This window comes from Chrysemys picta, chromosome 18, assembly GCF_011386835.1.
Source record: "Chrysemys picta bellii isolate R12L10 chromosome 18, ASM1138683v2, whole genome shotgun sequence".
In the NCBI taxonomy this organism is placed as follows: domain Eukaryota; kingdom Metazoa; phylum Chordata; order Testudines; family Emydidae; genus Chrysemys; species Chrysemys picta.
The window spans coordinates 26,513,992-26,535,340 of record NC_088808.1 but is presented as its reverse complement, the minus strand read 5'-3'; the positions used below and the strand labels follow the sequence as shown (position 1 = coordinate 26,535,340).

The 21,349-nt window shown below is 42.0% G+C and overlaps 1 protein-coding gene across 16 annotated transcripts in view; it reads left to right on the top strand.

Annotated features, from left to right (window-relative positions):
* The first annotated feature begins 206 nt into the window (after positions 1-206).
* The window catches only part of GARNL3 (GTPase activating Rap/RanGAP domain like 3), a 207,732-nt gene continuing 186,589 nt past the window's right edge, over positions 207-21,349 (top strand). For 4 of the 16 annotated variants that reach the window (XR_006175434.2, XM_042854464.2, XM_042854456.2 and 1 more), the window contains exon 1: positions 209-462. Coding sequence is in view for 9 of the 16 variants with exons in the window: in XM_042854464.2 (XP_042710398.1) it covers positions 312-462 (151 nt within the window). In the remaining 7 variants the exon portion in view is untranslated. Of the gene's footprint in view, positions 463-483; positions 846-21,349 lie in introns of those variants that run through there. The other 12 variants (XM_042854461.2, XM_042854462.2, XM_065572716.1 and 9 more) reach the window with 9 other exon arrangements.

The following is a 21,349-nucleotide window of genomic DNA, read 5'->3' as shown; positions in this document are numbered from 1 at the left end:
TGTTGTGGAGTGAAGCGGCTGGGTGAATCTTGTAGACTGCCAAAGCAGGGCGGGATTTGGAGATGGTCCGCCAGGGATCTTATAAGTCATGTTTGCACTCTCACCCTAGGAACCCAGGGCCGCAGCTGGAAGCGCCCCTCAGGCTGCTTCGGCCTCAGAACTACAGATCCCACTATGCACCGCTGGAGGGGGGGGTTGTCTGTGGGAACAGCGCGGGCGGAGCATGCTCATGGGTGGTTTGGCGAGCCGTGATTGATGCGTTGGGGGATGGAGGGAGATTCAGGGTCGGGTCCCACCGCCCGGGGAGCGGAATGTTCTCTGAGCTGAACCGCTGTCGGTCACTACTCCCGGCGGGAGAACCGGTTCCTGACGGTGGAGCCGGAGGCATGAGCGGCGCGCAACTCCCATGGAGCTGTATAGCGCCCAGGATGCTTCCACACGATTCCTCAGCATCGCCCAACGGTAACTGAGTCGGCGGGCTCGGGGCGTGGCCACAGTGCTGGGCTCCCCGGCGGCCGGAGGGTGTGGGCGTTACTATACTGAAGGGGCTCGCGCTGTTCCCGCCTTGAGGAGAGGCGGGAGCTGTGGGCCCTCTTCTATCTCACTCCTGACGGGGGACCACTGGGAGGCCGTGGGGGTTGCTTGGGCCGGCGGTGGGGTGGGAAGGGTTTGCTGGGGCGGGGGAGGTGTAACAGAAGCTGTTGTTGCGTGGGACAAGTTTATGAAAGAGGATTCAAAATCAAGGGGTCATGTTGGACTGCTGTAGAAAGGTGGAGTCGTGCTGCTGGAGAGCAAGGGGAATTCTGAAATTTGGCCTGGTGGGATTGGAGCTGGTTACAGATGGGGTATGTATTAACTGGTCAGGGGCAAGGGTCTGTGTTTTGAGAAGTGGGCAATGATTTGAAAATGAGAATGAAACAGTAAAAAAAAAATTTAAAAAGTATTAAGCAGTCACCGTGGAAAGCTCTAGAATATGCCAGTGTGTTCCCACTGCAAATTTGTATATTTTATAGTGCCTGTAACTATAGCTGGTTCCTCCGTGAAACACTTAGAAATGGGTCTATACTCTGAAGGGCTTACAAATGTAGATTTAACATATACCTAGAAAGGGAGGGCCAGTGAAGGATGCAGGTTATAGAGCTATGATTACACAGATACAGTACTCTTCTCTCTTTCTTCTCCTCCAAAAAGCCAAAACCCCCCAAACAACACAGTGTTCCTGTCTTAGATTTACAATCTTAGGGCTTTGCTATATCCGAAAAGGTTTGTCAGTTTACATAATTTTTAAATTATCAAATTAAACTAAACTGATTGAAGTGAGGGTTAATCCAGGGTAAATGCATTTATGCAGGAATTTGCACCAGTTTGACTAGACTGATTTGAAAGCAACTTAGTTTTAAAGTAGCACCACTTTTCTAATGTGGACTAGGCTTGTGTCTAAGGAAGATGTAATGGGTCGGTGAATCAAATAAAGGGGGGAAGAATAAGGACGGTTAATAGTAATATGAGCATGTTCTTGTGCACACAGCTAGACTATGAAAACCCATGGGTATACAGGTTTGGTTTATTATTTGTTGGCAGCTATTGGAGTCCCTCCTGATTCCCTCACTGTTTGCTCTTTTGGGGGGGAGAGGGGGGAGAGACCATTGTGGTTGTGGTAGTAGTGGAAATACCAACTTCTATAGAAAATGTAACAGAATTTCCCCCCTATTAGCTGGGACTTTGGTGGCTTTTTGCCTTTGTTTGCAGCATGGGGTGCGGTTTACCTGCCAAGATCTGGGCATATCCTAACTGATTCTCTGCGATTGTAGGGGCTTTGGGCATTCATGGTATCTTAGTCTCTCCCCGTTCTGTCCTACTGGCACACAATTTAGTCACCTGAGGACTGAAATGTTTTAGTCTGACTAAAGTGTTTGGGCTTAATATAGTGGTATCCAGGTGAAAATTAATGGCATGTGGCGTACGGGAGGTCAAACTAGGTGTCTAATGGTCCCTTCTGGCCTTAAACTCAATGAAACTAGGAAGTGATGGGGTGCCTGTCCCTCACAGACACTAGAGAGATCCACATTCCCTTGCTTTGGAAGTGTGGATTGTGAAATGGCCTTTATGACCTAAACAACACATTAATTAAATATATATGATCAGAAACGTACTAGCCAGAGGCCAGCTGTATGAGCACCTGAGGGGACGATGGGGCATTTCCAGAGGGAAGGTGGCTCCAGGGAATATGTCGTTCCTGCCAGAGATGATTTATCCTTGGTACTCGTAAAATGCCTTGTCATAAACTCATCATGACTTCAAAGTTCTGCTTTTTGGACCTGTCAGTGCTAGAAGCAAGTGCACCATGCCTCACTGAAAACCTAGAATTTCTCTTGTCCAGTGGTATAAGCTCTTATTTGCTAGTCATGATGGGTTGTGAGGCATGTGACCTTACAGTTTGTGTATGATTGTATATGGTCTGTGGTGTACTGTAGACAAGTGTATATTTGGAAGGAAATTACATATTTGTGAAATAAATAGAGAACTATTGTGACAGTCAGCTTTTTAAGATGGCAGCTGTTTTAAGCTGCTCAGAGGTTTGGAATGTTAGCGTAAATCCCGAGGCAAGTGGATTTGTGAATAGAGTACAGATGAGATTGTGAAAGATGCTTGCTAAATGCAATGTATCACATTGCTCCGCAGTTGATTGCATTGGCACCATCTCACAAATATGTATATTATATTTTATAATATACAAATGTAATAAAATTTTCTTCATGAGGAGATATAATATATTTTACTGACATATTTTATTGCTTCGATGATGTGACTATACTGTGAAAGCTTCCTTGTCATTCAGACTCTTTTTTAAATACCCTACACTAAGGAAGACTTGTGGTTGAAAGGTCATTTTTTGGATTTGGGGGCATTGTATGTAATGGAATACTTGTATTTCCAAGTTTTGTGTGTATTCCTTAGTTTGTCTTTTGGGGCCATTGTGTGGTGGGTGTGTTAGAGCCTGCCTTACATGATTGTTCAGATTTTAGCTTTTTAAAAATTTTGTTATTTGGGATCCACTTGAAAATAAAGGAAAATAAAACTGACAAGAAGAAGAGACAAAAAAGTGTTAGTGAGGTTTGTGGCTCTGTTTTTTTTCCTTAGGCTACATCTACACTACGGGGGGGGGCTCGATTTAAGATACGCAAATTCAGCTACGCGAATAGCGTAGCTGAATTCGACGTATCGCAGCCGACTTACCCCACTGTAGGGACGGCGGCAAAATCGACCTCTGCGGCTTCCCGTCGACGGCGCTTACTCCCACCTCCGCTGGTGGAGTAAGAGCGTCGATTCGGGGATCGATTGTCGCGTCCTGACGGGACGCGATAAATCGATCCCCGAGAGGTCGATTTCTACCCGCTGATTCAGGCGGGTAGTGTAGACCCAGCCTTAGTATTCTCTGTAGGGCAAGTTGTGTAACTATTCAATTTTTATTTTGGAATATTTCTAAAGTATATTGAACAATTGTTTTATTGTTTGATTATATTAGTTATTCCAGCCTTCATTATCAGTATATACTGGAAGGGGAAAAAAAGCTTGCTGTATTACTGCAAAACCCAGTAAACGTGCTTTGGCACATGTGTGTAGTCCACTCAAAATGTTCTGTATGTAATGAAGACTCAAGCACTTTATGAGGAGTCATTCTTTTACTGCTTCTTGGGTGGTCTAAAAAAGAGTCAGTAGCTTAATGTATATGCACCTTTTATTCTGTAAATTGCAGCCCTGGAAATGACAAATCACCAAAGTCTTTTAACTTTCTAACCCATAGGTCCAGTTTAGATTTTTAACATATGGCTATTATGTGATATGCAGAGTGATCTATCGAGGCTATGCTTTATTAATTTTGAACAGGCTGATTTGTTGACTCCTCTCTCATCACCAATGTCAGAGACCTCCCCATAGCCTTTTAAAGTGTGCTTACGGATTGAAAAATCACTATGCTTTAAATAAAAATAAGCATCTTCTTTCTCACAGATCTGCTTCCTGAGTATATTCAGAGTCATATAGGTGCTTACCTTACTGACTGTTAACTGACAACTCTGTGTTAATGAAGTTATTTAAGGTTGCCCAGTGGTATCTCATGCCCTTCCAGAGCACTGAGTTCAGTAAAACTCAAACTCCATTATTCTTTAGCAATACAGCGCATATACCCCTATGGAATACTGAACTGGCTTTATATTGGTTTGTGCATCAACAGAATTTCTAACAAATTTACAATTGTGGAATCTTTACGTGAAGGGGAGCAGTGATGCATACCTTAACAGCTCTGTAAGTACCCCTGTAAAACACCCTTCGGATAGGGTTTCAAATTGCGGGGGGGAAGGTGTTGGTACTCTTCCAGATTCCACTCACAAAATAAGCTTTGTCCATGTGAATCCCATAATGGGACACTACTCAGAGTAGATTGTGCAGATATGCCTGTGCTTTCTGAACTCTGCTTGGTTCCCAGTTGTTGTGGCTTGAATGTGTCTATGAGCTCCTTGGGCTTGACCGTGGAAAATAAATATCTGGCAATATCTCCAAAACATTGTTCAGTTGGATGAAAATGAGATGTCACTCTCATTAAATTGTGCAGATTTGTGATCGTCCCTGTCCATAAGAAATAAAATATTAACAATGTTGGTATTTAAATTAGCATCTTTAGGCATCGGAGTTAACATATTAGTGAGATGAATGGGGCAGTTCACACCTCTGAGTTATTTTATTCTTTGTGGATTTGCATAGATGTCTCTGCATCAGTTACACAGTTAAAATTTTTGAAGTTTTCTTTGCATCCATAATTGCTAGAGGATTACATTTTTTGTTTGTTTGTTAATGCTTTTTAAATGAAAGATGAGATTCTAAAGAACAAGATAGCAGTTTCAGAGAAGTGCTAATATGCTTTATCTCTGTGTACCAGCTCAATCTGGATCAGGGTACTGCTTCTGTGAGAGATATAGAATGGGTACAGCATGACTTACTGATCAATCGTCCAGTTTGTAGCACTGGCTGTTAGAAATAAATTTTTTTTTGCTTGCCAACTGAGCAAATTTGCTTAGAAGTCATGGAGGAAAAATAAACGTGGTATCTCTCCAATGAAATGTCAGCGAAACCATTTTCTGGGGATGAAGGAAGAGGTAAATTAATATCAATTTATAGGAGTCCCTGTGTAGATGATTTGAGGGGCTCTCCTCCCCTCCCACTTACTGGAAGGAGGCTTGCTCAGTGATCAAGAGAAGAGTTCCTTTAGTTTCTGGGAGGGAATGAATGGAGAGATACTGTAACGTCTACATAATATTTGGGATGTGTTTGCAGTGATCATTCAAGCTCAGAGAATATGACTCACCTTTAAGGGTGTCCTTCATACTTGCTTGTCCCTGTTCTCTCTTTCCATCAGCTACATAAAATCATAGAAATGTAAGGCTGGAAGGGACCTCCAAGAGGTCATCTAGTCCATCCACTTGCTAAAGTGCACATGGAAACTGAGGATTTGCAAGCTGAATTAACTGTGACTGCGGTTCCTCATAATCTTACACAAATTCTTTTGGGTAATGACTTTTTAAATAAAAACAACGAGGAGTCCTTGTGGCACCTTAGACACACAAATTTATTTGGGCATAAGCTTTTGTGCTTATAATAAATTTGTTAGTCTCTAAGGTGCCACAAGGATTCCTCTTTGTTTTTGCTGATACAGACTAACATGGCTACCACTCTGAGACGTTTTTAATGTGGCTCAGGCTGTCCTGGGGTCTGGCAGCAGCAAAAAGGAATTGTGTGCTGGGGAAATGGGAGAGTGTCTCTGTAATTCCTCTACAGCAGTGAAGCACTGTCTGCTGACAAGGGTGGGTGTGGTTGAGGCCAACTCTTACCCAAGGCTAGAGACAGGCTTTTCTTCAGGGCAGGATGGGAATGTTTTGCCTGATGGTAGGGAGACTGTCCAAGTTGCTGGCTGCCAGGAAGTTGCAGTTGAGCAAGGAACAGGATGCACTGTAAAATGCATAGAAAAATGTGTCCTAGAGGAAAGCCTAGAGAAAAGTGATGGAGTCCTAAAGTCTGTGTTGTGGTGAATGTGGATTCCATTAGGGTTACCATACGTCTGGTTTTTCCCGGACATGTCCGGCTTTTCGGCAATCAAACCCCCGTCTGGGGGGAATTGCCAAAAAGCCGAACATGTCCGGGGAAAAATACCGTCTGGGTACTTCCCCTCCCGCGGCTGCTCTGCGAGTCCTCCCCTCTCAGACTTCGGCTCTGTTTAAGAGCCAAGCTGCCCGAGCCAGCGCTACCGGCTTCGGGCAGCCCCCCTTGCCTCCGGACCCCAGCCGCCAGCCGGGCACTTCTCCTCCACAGCTCCAGCTGCTCTGCTCCGGCGGCTGGCGTCCGGAGGCAAGGGGGGCTGCCCGAAGCTGGTAGCGCTGGCTCGGGCAGCTTGGCTCTTAAACAGAGCCGAAGTCTGAGAGGGGAGGAACAGAGGCAGCTGGAGCCGGGGAGGAGAAGTGCCCGGCTGGCGGCGCAGGGTCCGGAGGCAAGGGGGCTGCCCGAAGCCGGTAGCGCTCGGGCAGCTCGGCTCTTAAACAGAGCCGAAGAGTCAGGGGAGGAGCAGAGCCTCCGGCCACGGCGGCTCTGCTCCTCCCCTGACTCTTCGGCTCTGTTTAAGAGCCGAGTGCTACGGGCTTCGGGCAGCCCCCGTACCTCCGGACCCTGCACCGCCGGAGCCCGGGAGGGGAAGTGCCTGGCCAGGGGCGCAGGGTCTGGAGGCATGGGGGCTGCCCGAAGCCTGAGTGCTGCCGGCTGGGCGCTTCCCCTCCCGGGCTCCAGCTGCGCTGGGGAAGTGCCGGCCAGGGGCGCAGGGTCTGGGGGCTGTCCGGCAAACCGTGAAGCCAGTAGCGCTCGGGCAGCCCTTTTCGCGTGGCTGGGAGGGAGGAGGGGGCGGAGTTAGGGCGGGGAAGGGGCGGAGTTGGGGCGGGGCTGGGGGTGGGAAATGGGTGGGGCCAGGGCCCTGTGGAGGGTCCTCTTTTTTTATTTGTTACATATGGTAACCCTAGATTCCATGGGCTCTGTGACTGGAGGCAAACCCAATTCAAAGAGGGAGGAGGGTGCAATGCCTACCAGTATGGGGTCTGTTCTGTCTGTTAGTTGTGAGCCCACAGCTGAACAGGGGACAAATTCCATTCTAGGGAGCACTGGGGTGTATGCCCTAGAGGGGGGCCTAGAGAAGGAAGTTAAGGAGGAATGTGGGGGAGTATAGGGATGTCTCCCCACTAATTACAGGGGAAGACTTGCCCAGGAGAAATTTGATGGATCTGTATCTGTAATCCCAGGCACCTCACCTGTGGCTCAGGTCTTAAGAGGGAACTGTGTAACTGTTCTCCCGGAGAGGAGCAGCCACACAACTGACCTCCTGGGGACAGAGAGGGGTGACAGAGGGTTCCCCAATCCAGGCCCTACTTTTGCAAAATGTTGTTCCTGCTGTACTTGTGAAAACTAACTCTGTCCCTTTAAGGCAGGGGGAGGGGTTTCTTCCAAGCATTTCAGTGTCAGTGGATATGCTAATGAACCTCCTGAAGAAGGGGAGGAAACCGCCATTTCCCGGACAGATAAACCCCTCCAAGAAGGCTGGTGGTGACTGGAAGTCTAACATAGTGAATACCAGTGAAAATGAGGTAGGATTAGAAGAGGCTAAAATAGGGAAAGAACAAGTTAAAAATTACTTAGACAAATTAGATGTCTTCAAATCACCAGCGCCTGATGAAATGCATCCTAGAATACTCAAGGAACTGACTGAGGAGATATCTGAGCCATTAGCAGTTATCTTTGAAAAGACATGGGTATCTAATAATCACCCATCAGTCATGCCAACAGTAATAAATTTCAGGGCTGTAGGTGAACTATTCAAGGAGTACATGTTACTTGATGATGATTTAAAGAAAGTCACACCACTGAACTGGTGGCTGTCACCAGCTAAACACTTGGAACGAGAGTTTCTTGAAGTACTAACTCAGCCTCTTCTTCAGGGTAGAAAGAATATTTTCTTCATGTGGACTAATTCATTGAAACTTGAGAAATAGATTGGGAGTTGAAAAGTAGGAAACTTGTCTTTCTCTTCGTCTATCAATAAAAATGAGGGAAGGGATAAGATCTGCTAGTTTTATAAGTTTGAAGGACAGCCTAACTAATTTTAGACTGTTTCATTTTCAAGAAATTGAGGTGAATCTCTTAAGTATATTTGAAAATTTTCATAGGCTGACCTGAAATAATCAGTTTAATTCACTGACTACAATTAACCCTTCTGTTCAATACATAAGAACATAAGAAAGGCTGTACCGGGTCAGACCACAGGTCCATCTAGCCCAATATCCTGTCTACCGACAGTGGCCAATGCCAGGTGCCCCAGAGGGAGTGAACCTAACAGGCAATGATCAAGTGATCTCTCTCCTGCCATCCATCTCCACCCTCTGACAGACAGAGGCTAGGGACACCATTCCTTACCTGTCCTGGCTAATAGCCATTAATGGACTTAACTGGATAAATTCATGGTGGTTCTCTTTTAAACTCTGTTATAGTTCTAGCCTTCACAACCTCCTCAGGTAAGGAGCACCACAAGTTGACTATGCGCTGCGTGAAGAAGAACTTCCTTTTATTTGTTTTAAACCTGCTGCCTATTAATTTCATTTGATGACCCGTAGTTCTTGTTTTATGGGAATAAGTAAATAACTTTTCCTTATCCACTTTCTCCACATCACTCTCACTCGATTTTATATACCTCTATCATATCCCCCCTTAGTCTCCTCTTTTCCAAGCTGAAGAGTCCTAGCCTCTTTAATCTCTCCTCATATGGGTCCCGTTCCAAACCCTTAATCATTTTAGTTGCCCTTTTCTGAACCTTTTCTAGTGCCAGTATATCTTTTTTGAGATGAGGAGACCACATCTGTATGCAGTATTCGAGATGAGGGTGTACCATTGATTTATATAAGGGCAATAATATATTCTCCGTCTTATTCTCTATCCCCTTTTTAATGATTCCTAACATCCTGCTTGCTTTTTTGACCGCCTCTGCACACTGCGTGGACATTTTTCAGAGAACTACCACGATGACTCCAAGATCTTTTTCCTGACTTCTTGTAGCTAAATTAGCCCCCATCATATTGTATGTATAGTTGGGGTTATTTTTTCCAATGTGCATTACTTTACAGTTATCCACATAAAATTTCATTTGCCATTTTGTTGCCCAATCACTTAGTTTTGTGAGATCTTTTTGAAGTTTTTCACAGTCTGCTTTGGACTTAACTATCTTGAGCAGTTTAGTATCATCTGCAAACTTTGCCACCTCACTGTTTACCCCTTTCTCCAGATCATTTATGAATAAGTTGAATAGGATCGGTCCGAGGACTGACCCTTGGGGAACACCACTAGTTACCCCTCTCCATTCTGAGAATTTACCATTAATTCCTACCCTTTGTTCCCTGTCTTTTAACCAGTTCTCAATCCATGAAAGGACCTTCCCTTTTATCCCATGGCAGCTTAATTTACATAAGAGCCTTTGGTGAGGGACCTTGTCAAAGGCTTTCTGGAAATCTAAGTACACTATGTCCACTGGATCCCCCTTGTCCACATGTTTGTTGACCCCTTCAAAGAATTCTAATAGATTAGTAAGACACGATTTCCCTTTACAGAAACCATGTTGACTATTGCTCAACAGTTTGTTTTTCTATGTGTCGGACAATTTTATTCTTAACTATTGTTTCGACTAATTTGCCCGGTACAAACGTTAGACTTACCGGTCTGTAATTGCCAGGATCGCCTCTAGAGCCCTTTTTAAATATTGGCGTTACATTAGCTAACTTCCAGTCATTGGGTACAGAAGCCGATTTAAAGGACAGGTTACAAACCTTAGTTAACAGTTCCACAACTTCACATTTGAGTTCTTTCAGAACTCTTGGGTGAATGCCATCTGGTCCTGGTGACTTGTTAATGTTAAGTTTATCAATTAATTCCAAAACCTCCTCTCGTGACACTTCAATCCGTGACAGTTCCTCAGATTTGTCACCTACAAAAGCCAGCTCAGGTTTGGGAATCTCCCTAACATCCTCAGCCGTGAAGACTGAAGCAAAGAATCTATTTAGTTTCTCCGCAATGACTTTATTGTCTTTAAGCGCTCCAAATATATATAAATGTAGTTATACACGTGAAATATTTTGATAAGAGGGGTTAATGTATCCAAAACATTTAAGGTTGTTTTGTTTAATAAAATTCCAGTTACCATCCTAATGCAGCTTGACAAAAAGTTAATTATGTAGTAAATAAGCAATGTATCATTCACCATTTTCTAGCATACTAAAAATGTACAATTAACAAGAATCTGAAAACATTAAGCTTCATAGTTGTTTAAAATAAACGTAAATAGTTTTTGCTACCTATGAGGGTACACTATAAGATATACTAAATCTAGTGTAAAGGCTCTAGTTATAAATCAATTCATTTTAATCATTATATCAGCCAATGAGAATGCACCTCTCTTGAGAAAATAACTGAAGTACAAGTGGAAACGTTGATTAAAGTTGATGACTTAAGGAGGCTATCCACTTGGTGATTTAGATAATGATTTAAATTGTTAATTTCAATCACCTTGATTTAAATCAATCCACCCTGATCAAGAATGAAACAAATTTCACAGGAGAGACTGAGGCATCAGAATATCAATGTAGTTCAGGAGCTAGGGCAGTCACTTGAGAAATGGCAGATCCCTATTCAGATCCATGCTGCCTTTTAGGTGGAAGGGGGTCTTGAACTAGGGGGTATCCCACATTCCAGGTGAGCACACTAACCAGTGGACAAACAGACAGGAGGTCGTTTCCCTCATCCTACCTCTCACAAAAATATTGTAGATGCCTAACACCAAGAAAGGGCTTGCAGCTGAGAATCCCCTGCAGAGGGAGGTGCTTCCGTGTAGCCTGGATCTAGGTGCTTATCTCTGAGAGGGGTGGGATTTAGTACATACCCCTTGGCATCTCCCACTGCCTAGCTTATGTGAGGAGCTGCCTAGTGGGTTGTCTTTTGTGAATTCCATTTTGAGGCCCCCATCTCTCCCCATTCATTGTGTAGGGAATCTTAGTGCTGAACTCAAGCTTTGTGCATTCTAGTGATTTTTTTTTTTTTTTTTTTTTTTTTTTTAAGGCATCTAAAAGTTAATTTTGGCAATGCTCAGCATTGGCATGCCAAAGTTCCATTGCGAATCTAGCCATAAACTGATTACTACTTGCCCTAATTTCGATGGGCATGGAGTACAGTTAATCAGAGTCATTTTACCAATCTTTTATAGAATTGAAGACTGCTATCCAGCCATCTCTTCTTTAGACTAATCATACCCAATTTGTTCAACCTTTCCTCATAGGTAATGTTTTCTAAAGCTTTTATTTTTATTTTTTGCTCTTCTCTGAACTCTGTTCAGTTTATTGACATCTGTAATAAAGTGTGCTGCCCAAAACTGGACACTGAGTTTCCCAGCTGAGGTCTCACAAGTGCTGAGTAGTGCAGAACAGTTATCTCTTGTCTTATATACGACACTCCTGCTAATACATCCCAAAATTAATTTGCCTTTTTAGCTGTAGCATCACATTGTTGACTCACGTTCAATTTGTGATCAACTATAATCCTCAGATCTTTTTATGTAGTTATTCTGCATTTTGTGTTTGTGCTTTTGATTTTTTTCTTTTGTAAGTGTAGTACTTCGTGTTTGTCTTTAGTGAATGTAATCTAATTGATTTCAAACCTTTTCTCCAATTTATGAAGATAATTTTGCATTCTAGTCCTGTCCTCTGAAGTACTTACAACCCCTCCCAGCTCGGTGTCCTCAACAAATTTTATAAGCATATTCTCCATTCCATTCTCCAAGTCATTAATAAAAAATACTGAATAGCGTCAGAGCCCACTTAATATGTCTTCCCAGCTTGACAGTGAAATATTGATAACTACTCTTGAAGTACAGTCTTTCAACCAGTTGTGCAAACAGTAATTTCATCTGGACCATATTTTCCTAGTTTGCTTATGATAATGCTTAATGATCTGGAGGATGGTATGGACTGCATTCTCAGCAAGTTTGCAGATGACACTAAACTGGGAGGAGTGGTAGATACGCTGAAGGATAGGGATAGGATACAGAGGGACCTAGACAAATTAGAGGATTGGGCCAAAAGAAACCTGATAAGGTTCAACAAGAACAAGTGCAGAGTCCTGCACTTAGGACGGAAGAATCCCATTCACTGTTACGGACTAGGGACCGAATGGCTAGGAAGCAGTTCTGCAGAAAAGGACATAGGGGTTACAGTGGACGAGAAGCTGGATATGAGTTATCAGTGTGCCCTGATTGCCAAGAAGGCTAACGGCATTTTGGGCTGTATAAGTAGGGGCATTACCAGCAGATCGAGGGTTGTGACTGGAGCAAAAAAAGCTACAAACATTTCAGCCTTTTCTATATTATCTGTTATTTGCTCTCCTTTCCTCTTCAGTAGTGGACATGCTTTCCTTCATTATTCTTTTACTTCTAATGTATTTAGAGAATCTCTTCTTATTGTCTTATGTACCTTGCTAGTTGTAACTCATTTTATGCCTTAACCTTTCTGATTTGTTTCTACATGCTTGTGCTTTTTTTATATACTAGTTCTTAGGAATTTGTCCTTATTTCCACTTTTTTATGATTCCTTTTTGATTTTCAGGTCATTTAAAACATCCTGATGCAGCTATATGGGTCTCTTACTATTCTAGCTTTTCTCTGCATTTGAATAGTTTGTTGTTGTGACTTTTAATCTTGTTCCTTTTAGAAACTGACCGCACTCCTGAACTCCCATTTATCTAAGATTTCCTTCCCAAGGAATCCTATTTCTGAGTTTGTTGAGTCTGCTATTACGAAGTCCTTGTCTTTATTCTGCTGCTCATTCCTTTCCTTACAATTATCATTTTTTAGTTACTTTCACCCAACTTGACTTCCACCTTCAGATTCTCAACCTGTTTCTCCTTGTTAGAATCAAATCTAAAAAGCCACCCGCTAGCTACATCCTCCACCTTCTAAAACAAAAAAGTTGCCACCAATGCAGAACTTGTTGTCAGTCTGTGTTCTGCCATGTTGTATTTCCAACAAATATGTAGGTACTTAGTCCCCCATTGCCACCAAGTCCTGTGCTTTGGATACTTCATTTGTTCTGAATATGCCTCATCCAACTCCTTCTGATTTGGTGACACAAACCGTGATGTTACACCCCATATTCTTCATAGAAATATTGTTATGATATGAATATGGCATAACTAAGATATGCTTTATGCAAGATGGATCATGTGAAGTATCATTGGAAAGGTTATGATTTACTGAATGTGTTTATCCAATTTGTATGTATGTATATGTATGTATCATTTCTGTATCTAAAGTTAGGAATATTGTCTATGTAACAATTACAACTGTGTGGGTATGTGCTTGGGAAACGCCCACCAGACAGTAAGCAATCAGCCTAAATGGGCCATTAGGAAAAGACAAATGAGTCTTCGAAAATGTGGATCCCCCATCTTCCTAGGAGTTCCTTCCTGTGGACCTTGCAAATAAACCTTGTCTCATGGTTGCCCTGACACTGCAAGGTCGTGTGATAATGTCACGTGGTACAAAATACCACGTTGGACACTGCTGGTACTTTTCCACTGGAAACAAAGGCTTCCCACTTTATGTAAATTCTATTTAAGGCTGGGAAGCAAGACAATCTGGGCTCTCCATTGCCTCCCCACCTGAGAAGGAAGACTGCTAAAAATTCCTGAAGAAACCAAGGAACTAAGCTAGGGGAAGACAAGGGCTAAGTCCAGGCTGAGAACAGGGGTCTAGCCTGTAAAGGGCTCTGGGAGGGAGAGGGTGTGGGTATTTAGGCTGGGAGGGCCCCATGGCTGGGCTCTGGTGGGGAGAGGGTGCAGGTATTTGGGTTGGAAGGGCCCCGCGGCTGGGCTTGGGGGGGGGAGAGGGTGCAGGTATTTGGGTTGGAAGGGCCCCGCGGCTGGGCTCTGGGGGGGAGTGGGGAGAAGGGGTGGGTATCTGGGCTGGGGGGGGCAGCGGCTGGGCTCTGAGGAGGAGTGCGTTTGGGTGTATTGGTTGGTGGGGCAGGGAACCGTGGCTGGGCTCAGGTGGGGAGTGATTGTGGGTGTCTGGCCCTCCGACTGGGCTTGGGGAAAGAAACAAGAACTGGGTCGTCATAGGGTTTCTTTAACTCTCTGCTTCAGACATATTTGCTGACAGGTATTTTGAAATAAATTACCAAAATAATTGAAACTGGTGTGATTATGTAGTGTTATTTTGGCAAATAACATTTGCAGAATTTTTAATTTTTTGGCACAAAATTTTAATTTTTTGGCGCAGAATGCTCCCAGAAGTAGCACATTCATGTTGGGGGGTGGGAGAATTCTTTATTACTTTTAGTATGCATGTATTGGGGAATGTTTATTGTAGGAGTTGAATTTTTAATTTAATGTTTTTTTTATTTTAATTTTTTTTATACAATTCTTGTGCATGTTTTTACCTAGAGCATGGAGTACATAATTTAACTTTTTAAAAGGTAACTATATAAAAGTTGTTACCATATGTCCATTGTATTTTAATGTCCTTCTTGTGGGATATCTTTTTATAAGCAAAAAGCTAAAATCCACACACCTTCTATATGGGGGGTTTAGAAACAACTTGAACCAGAGTTGTTGAATTTATGTAGGTTATAATTTGCCTTCACCAGCAGAAATTATTTTTGTTTTGTTCCAATTTATAACCAAAAAATGTGCCCCCCTTCCACCCAAGAGTTGTTAATATAAAATTGTATTAACCTCCTGAATTTCCTCAAAAGCCTAATGAAATAAATGGGCCTTAGAGTGTGCCCTGGAAGTTAACAAATCCACCTATTTTAAACTGGTGTAGGAGAGTATTTCAGAGCCCTGGGGCCTTTATGGAGACAATGCCACCCCCTGCACCCCCATCTTCTGCAGTGAGGTCGATTTAGTGTAAGTGCTTTTGCTAATGGTAACTATGGGAGCATCACAAGGAGGGAGTCAGTCTCTCAAGTTATCTGCTCTCAGGCAATTTAGGCCTTTGTAGTTCAAACCCAGTACCTTAAACTTCATCCAGAAGCGAACTGGTACCCAGTGCAGGATTCAGAGCACAGGTGCTATGTAGTCTCAATAAGACATCTCACTTAGCTAATGGGCCTCCTGCACCAATTCCTGCTTTTGAATTGATTTAAAATGTAGTGCCATGTAGAGTACATTGCAATAGTCTAGTCCTGAAGTGACAGAAGCATGGATAACAGAAGTATGATTGCATCTGCAAGATATGGCTGTACCCTACTGGCTAGGCATAGGTGGCAAAATGCTTTCTTGACTGCTGTTGCCTTGTGATTTTTCTAGTCTAAGTTGTTGGCTTAGCCAGGCCCCCAAGATATAAACTCAAGATTGCAGAGGCGAATAACTGCTCTTGATCCTCAAAGCAGATACTGTATAATCTAATAATGTTTCCCAGTCTGCCAGCATTAACTCTATCTTGTTCAAACTGAGCCTCATTCAGCTCAATTTGATCTATTCCTCCAGACACCTCTCAACCAGTCCTCCTTTTAGTTAATGTTGCTATGGGAACATTGTTTCCTTTGTATTTTAACTGTGCAACCTTAACATTGCATTAACTTAGCTTTTTGAAATAGATTATACAATGCAGTACAGACCAAGAAATTGCAAAAATCTGATCTGGAGATTTGTATTTGTACCTGTGTCACATGCTAATTCATCAGGAAGAAGAAAACTTGGGTTTGTTTGTTTGCTTTTTTCGTTTGAGGGGAGGAAGGTATTTTTGCTTGACTGGTTTCCCCTCCCCCTTATTTTGCTTGTCGCTGGTGTGGGGGGAAATTAACTTTTTATTCATCAGTGCAACAATTAAAATGTTGCTCATGCAAAATGGCCCAACGGGACTCTTCTGAGTTCCAGTCAAGGCAAACGTGCATTTTGTTGTCCTAAAGGAAGTAGGGCTTCATTAGCTTAAACTTTAATCGAATGACAAGAAGCCATGTTGAGGAGTGACTTTTTTTCAACTGCTTAAACAGGGAAAACTTACGAAACTTAACAATACAGAGGATATACAAAGAACAGCCCGGGATAGGCAGGGGTGGTGGAGCCTTGGTAATGCCTGGAGTGACATCTGATGGCATGGGAAGGATTCAGATTCACGTAAACTTTTATTATACACTTATGATTGCCTATGTGACAGGGTCCTCCACTCTCTGCTAGGATGGCGTCGCCTCCTGGTCACTCTGGGGATTAGTTCTCAGGGTTGATGCTCCTTTCTGTTGTTGCATGCTGTTAACTCCGTCTCTCGCTCTCTGGTCTGCAGCCCCTTTTTTGCTCCAGGAGTTGCTGCGTCCTCTTTGTGACTCTGTTTTCCGGCTAGGTCGCTCAGTGTTTCCTCCTTCTGGGCTACAGCCCTTCTATTCTCTGCCACTCCCACAGTGACTCAGGCAGTCTTACTGTTTCACAGCCTTGACAGTGCCACTTTCTCAGTGGCTGGTAGGGGAACCCGGGCCCACCCTCTGGTCCAGCCCAGGGTCCCTCAACCCAGTAGTTCTGGGCTTTTCTGTCCGTATTGCTCCTTCCCTGGACTGCTTCCTACCACTCATCTCTCTGGGTGTACCAGCTCCAACTGTCCTCCCTCTTACCAGGGAATGACTGCCCTTTTCCAGCAGCAGCCCTTGTCTGTTGCCACCTTCCTGGCTTTATAGGCTCTGCCTATTCCTGCACAGCTGAACTGCTTGCAATCAATTCCTGCTCCTTGGCTGTTCCTCCAGGTGTAGCCTGCAGAGTTAATAGGCCTACCTGGACACTTCAGTCCCTTCCGGTCCTGTGTGGGGTGAATACCCCATCGTGGCTTATAACACTTTTTTTTTTTCAAACTTAATACAACACCCATTCATCAATAAGGACTCCTTATATTTGAAATATGGAAGCTTCAAAGTTGAACAGTTTTTGTGTTAGCTGTATGAAAGCAAAGATGATCAGATAGTTTTGAAGTGGGAAAAATCTCTTTTTTACAGGTACTCATAACTTCAAAATGTCTAAAGAGACTTGCTCAATCTATCCAAGTCACCTTTGGGCAGAGACCAAACTTTGAAAATGCTTTGAAAAGCATGAAAAACTTTATTCAAATATGATTATAGTGGAAGCTGTTTTGTAATCTTTAGTGGATGCTACCAAGCACCTGCTGTAATAACGTTAAATAACCTTGGTACGGTACTTGTGCAAAGTCTACTGTACTGATATTTCTTAGATATGAAATATTCTATGTATGGAACAGATAAAGCACAATCAGTGGCAGTGCAAGGTTACCCCATGCCACATCCTGCTGAAATGCCTTGCCCCTGTTCTCTAAAAAATTATCTTGCAGGGTGAGATTCATCCTCCATGGTCTTATTCAGTTGTTGGCTTTTCTGCTAAGACTACCCATAAGTGATGTGATAAGTGTAATAGTGGTTTTTGCAATGTGGACAACTTCGGAAATTAGGAACTGGACTGAAGCCATCAGCTCATTCAACAGAGGCTATCAAACAGCTGTCCAGTTTTAACTGCTTCCGGCTATTATTGAGCTGGGCCAGATTCAAATTAATGATCTAGTGGGTGAAAGATTTCAGAATGTTTGAGTCATTCAATGTCTTAGCATGTGGTCCAAGTAGATGTACAGCAGGGGAATGGGAATGCTTAAGGTAACAATATTACTAGATGCCAAGAAAGACAAAATCTCTTTAAATTGTAAGTTTTTAATTTTCATACCAACTTAGACAGCTTTTTATGTATTTAATTTAGAGAAATACTTCAGAGGAAAATCACATGCCTTTCCCTCCTATTCACCTCTTTTAGCTTAAAGCTCCTGTGAGAAACTGTTTCAGGATATCATAGAATTTAAAGATGCACTCAGTGTTACAACACCTATCTGATTTAGTAGTTTACATTTCATTTTCAAAAGGGATTTAGGCATTTAAGAGCCAAAACTTGGTTTTGAAAATGAAATATAGGCTCCTAAATCAGCTAGGAGTTAGCAGTGTCTACATACCTTTAACAGTCTGGTCCTAAGTCATCACGTCCAACTCCTTGCAGTGTCAGAATATATTATAGTATATCTTACTGGACCTTTATCCAGTCTAATTTTAATGATAACGGAGCCTCCACTTTCTGTGGAGTCTATTCCAAAGGCACTTAAAGTATGCTGTCAGGAAGATTCTCTCTGATGTACATCTGGTATTTTTAAAATGTTCTTCATTTTATTTCTTTACTCCCACTTGCTCTACTTTTAGTAAGCTAATCAATGATCCTCCTTTGGTGTATATACCTGTTAGACCCAAGAACTTCAGTCAGAACTTACCAAATCTATTCATATTTCATTTTTCAGTATTCCCTCATAATCTAGTTTCTTCACCCTTTTTATGTGGTAGCAAAACTAACTCCAGTTTGTCATGTCTCTGGTAATCAAGTGCTCAGTACTGAGCATGCTGCTCTAGATGCAATTTCACCAGAAGTGTATGAAGGAGGAGTATTGGACGCAGTGTTCTTTATGCAGCCCAAAACTGCATTGGGCTTTTTGCTGTCATATAATTTTGCACTTGCATGTAATTCGCTGAACACTATCACAGTTCTCAGTGAGCACTATTACTTTGTTGGTTTCTTTCCCATAAAATATTTGTTCAGTATTGTTCACACCCTGCTTAGGGTTTTTAGTTTAACCACTTTGATGCTGTTGGAAAATGCATCTCTTGGCATCATTTGGATGCACCTGGTAGTGTTCAGCAGCACTGAAAATATAGGTTTGCTGACTGTGCCTGGTAAGTTGTTTAACAGTGTTCTAGTTTCAGAGAGTTGATTCACAAGATGACTTTTTCCTCTGTTGTTTCAGACATTTTGAGATAAATAAAAATTCAACACTTTCTAGGGTTATTTATCTCTGTATACTTTTTTGAGCAGATGGAACGTGACAGACAGAGTATGTAGGCAAGTGTCAGTGGTAGAACTTGTTCTTCTAAGAGTATAACAGGTCAGTAATGCTCTTTGCAGCACTATATAACTTGTTTTAATGTTATCAACATTTTGGACATAGGTCAACGGTTTTGATTGATATCTCTAGCAGCACTTGAAAGACTCAATAAGTCTGCTTTTTCTCTTTCCTTTTAAAGCAACATCTTAACTGTGTTTCTTCACTTGCTCAAAAATGGAACTCGCTTAGAATTTCAGAGCAGGACAACAACACAAATCCATCTTGACCACTGTTTACTTAAAATTCCACCCACAACACTGACAGTGATAAATCCCATCCGACTAGAATTGCTTCTACATTGGTTTCCAAGGCAACTAGCACACCCAGCCACAGAAATGGATTGCAGAGAGCAAAAGTTGCATAGAAAGAAAATGCCAGCATTTCCATAATTACTTACATTTCTAAAAAGGAAAAAACAAAACACAGAGAGCACTCTTTGAGCCGTTGAGATAAAACTCTCTATTCCAGATTCCAACTCAAACCAAACTTTTTGTGTATTTGGAAAGTTCAGGTTGGTGTTGTTTAGCCTGTTTTTAGTGCCTTAGCAGTTTCTAGGTTTGGCCTCGACGGGCCAAAATACTACTTGAAATTTTGTTTGTCTCCTTGTGATGGTTGTAAACCAGACAAAACCATAGGGTTCTTGGTCTTGTGGAAATTCTAATCTTGTAAAAACAAATTCTTACATCATTTGATGTTCCACATGTGTTCAGGAGCTTTTAATTGTAGACAGAGGCGGACTAGGAAAGATACTTCTTTTGACTTCTTTTTTAAAAAGTTGCCTTTTTGGAGTACTTTTGGTATTGTCAGGATAGTCTAAGAACTTAGGGCAAAACCCTTTAGTTAGATCTATGCATTTTTCTGTCTGAAAGCGATGCAAGTTTGAGGTTAAAGGCTTCAGGGATGCTTCATACTGCAAAATGTGCTGAAGTCCAAAACTGCACATTTTCTTCTGTTCAGACAATGAAAAGATGGGAAGAGAGTGGTTTAGTCATAGAGGCATTTTCAGCATAATGCACAGCTTGCAGAAATTCTTCCATCAAAGTCCAATTAAAGGAAGTGTAAGAACGTAGGGAGAAAAGGATATGAGAAGTAAGAGTTGCTGGAAACGTTCAGAGGCTGAGCAAGATGAGCCTCCTTTGAGTATAACTATATTAACTGTATTTATTTGGAGTTCAGAGGTCACAGTGAAAAGTACTTAGAAATACTAATAGATGGGGTCCACTTCAAGTGTGCAAGGTAATCTACTCAGAGTAAAATAACTTGCATTAAGCATTCTTTTCTAATGTGGAGCCAAATTCCAACATGTTTGTGCAATTTATTTTTCAAAATGTTATACAACCTTCTTTTTATCCCCCCACTAAAAAAATAAAACAAAAAACAATCCATTTGATGCAGGCACCAAGGATGAACTTATGAAGTAAAAGTAGGACTGTCAAAAAATAAAAAAATTAATCGTGAGATAAAAGAATCTCGATTAATCACAGTTTTAATTGCACTGTTAATAATGGAATATCATTTATTTAAATATTTTTGGATGTTTTCTACATTTTCAAGTATATTGATTTAAATTACAACACAGAATATAAAATATACAGTGCTCACTTTATATTATTTTTTATTACAAATATTTGCACTGTAAAAAAGATAAAAGAAATAGTATTTTCAGTTCATCTTATACAAGTACTGTAGTGCAGTCTTTTTATTGTGTAGTCCAACTTATAAATGTAGATTTTTTTTCTTTTGTTAAATTGTTTTGTTTTTGAGTGCAGTTATGTAAAACATTAGCTCCTACAAGTTCTCTCAGTCCTATTTCTTGTTCAGCCAATTGCTAACACAAGTAAGTTTGTTTACATTTATGAGAGATAATGCTGCCCTCTTCTTATTTACAATGTCACCTGAAAGTGAGAACAAGCATTCACGTGGCACTGTTGTAGCCGATGTTGCAAGATATTTCCATGCCAGATATGCTAAACATTTGTATGCCCCGTCATGCTTCAGCCACCATTCCAGAGGACATGCTTCCATGCTGATGATGCTCGTTTTAAAAAAATGTGTTAATTAAATTTGTGACTGAACTTCTTGGGTGAGTATTGTATGTCTCCTGCTCTGTGGTTTTACCCGCATTCTGCCATATATTTCCCGTTATGGCAGTCTTGGACGATGACCCAGAATATGTTGTTCGATTTAAGAACCCTTTCATTGCAGATTTGACAAAATGCAAAGAAAGTACCAATATGAGATTTCTAAAGATACCTACAGCAC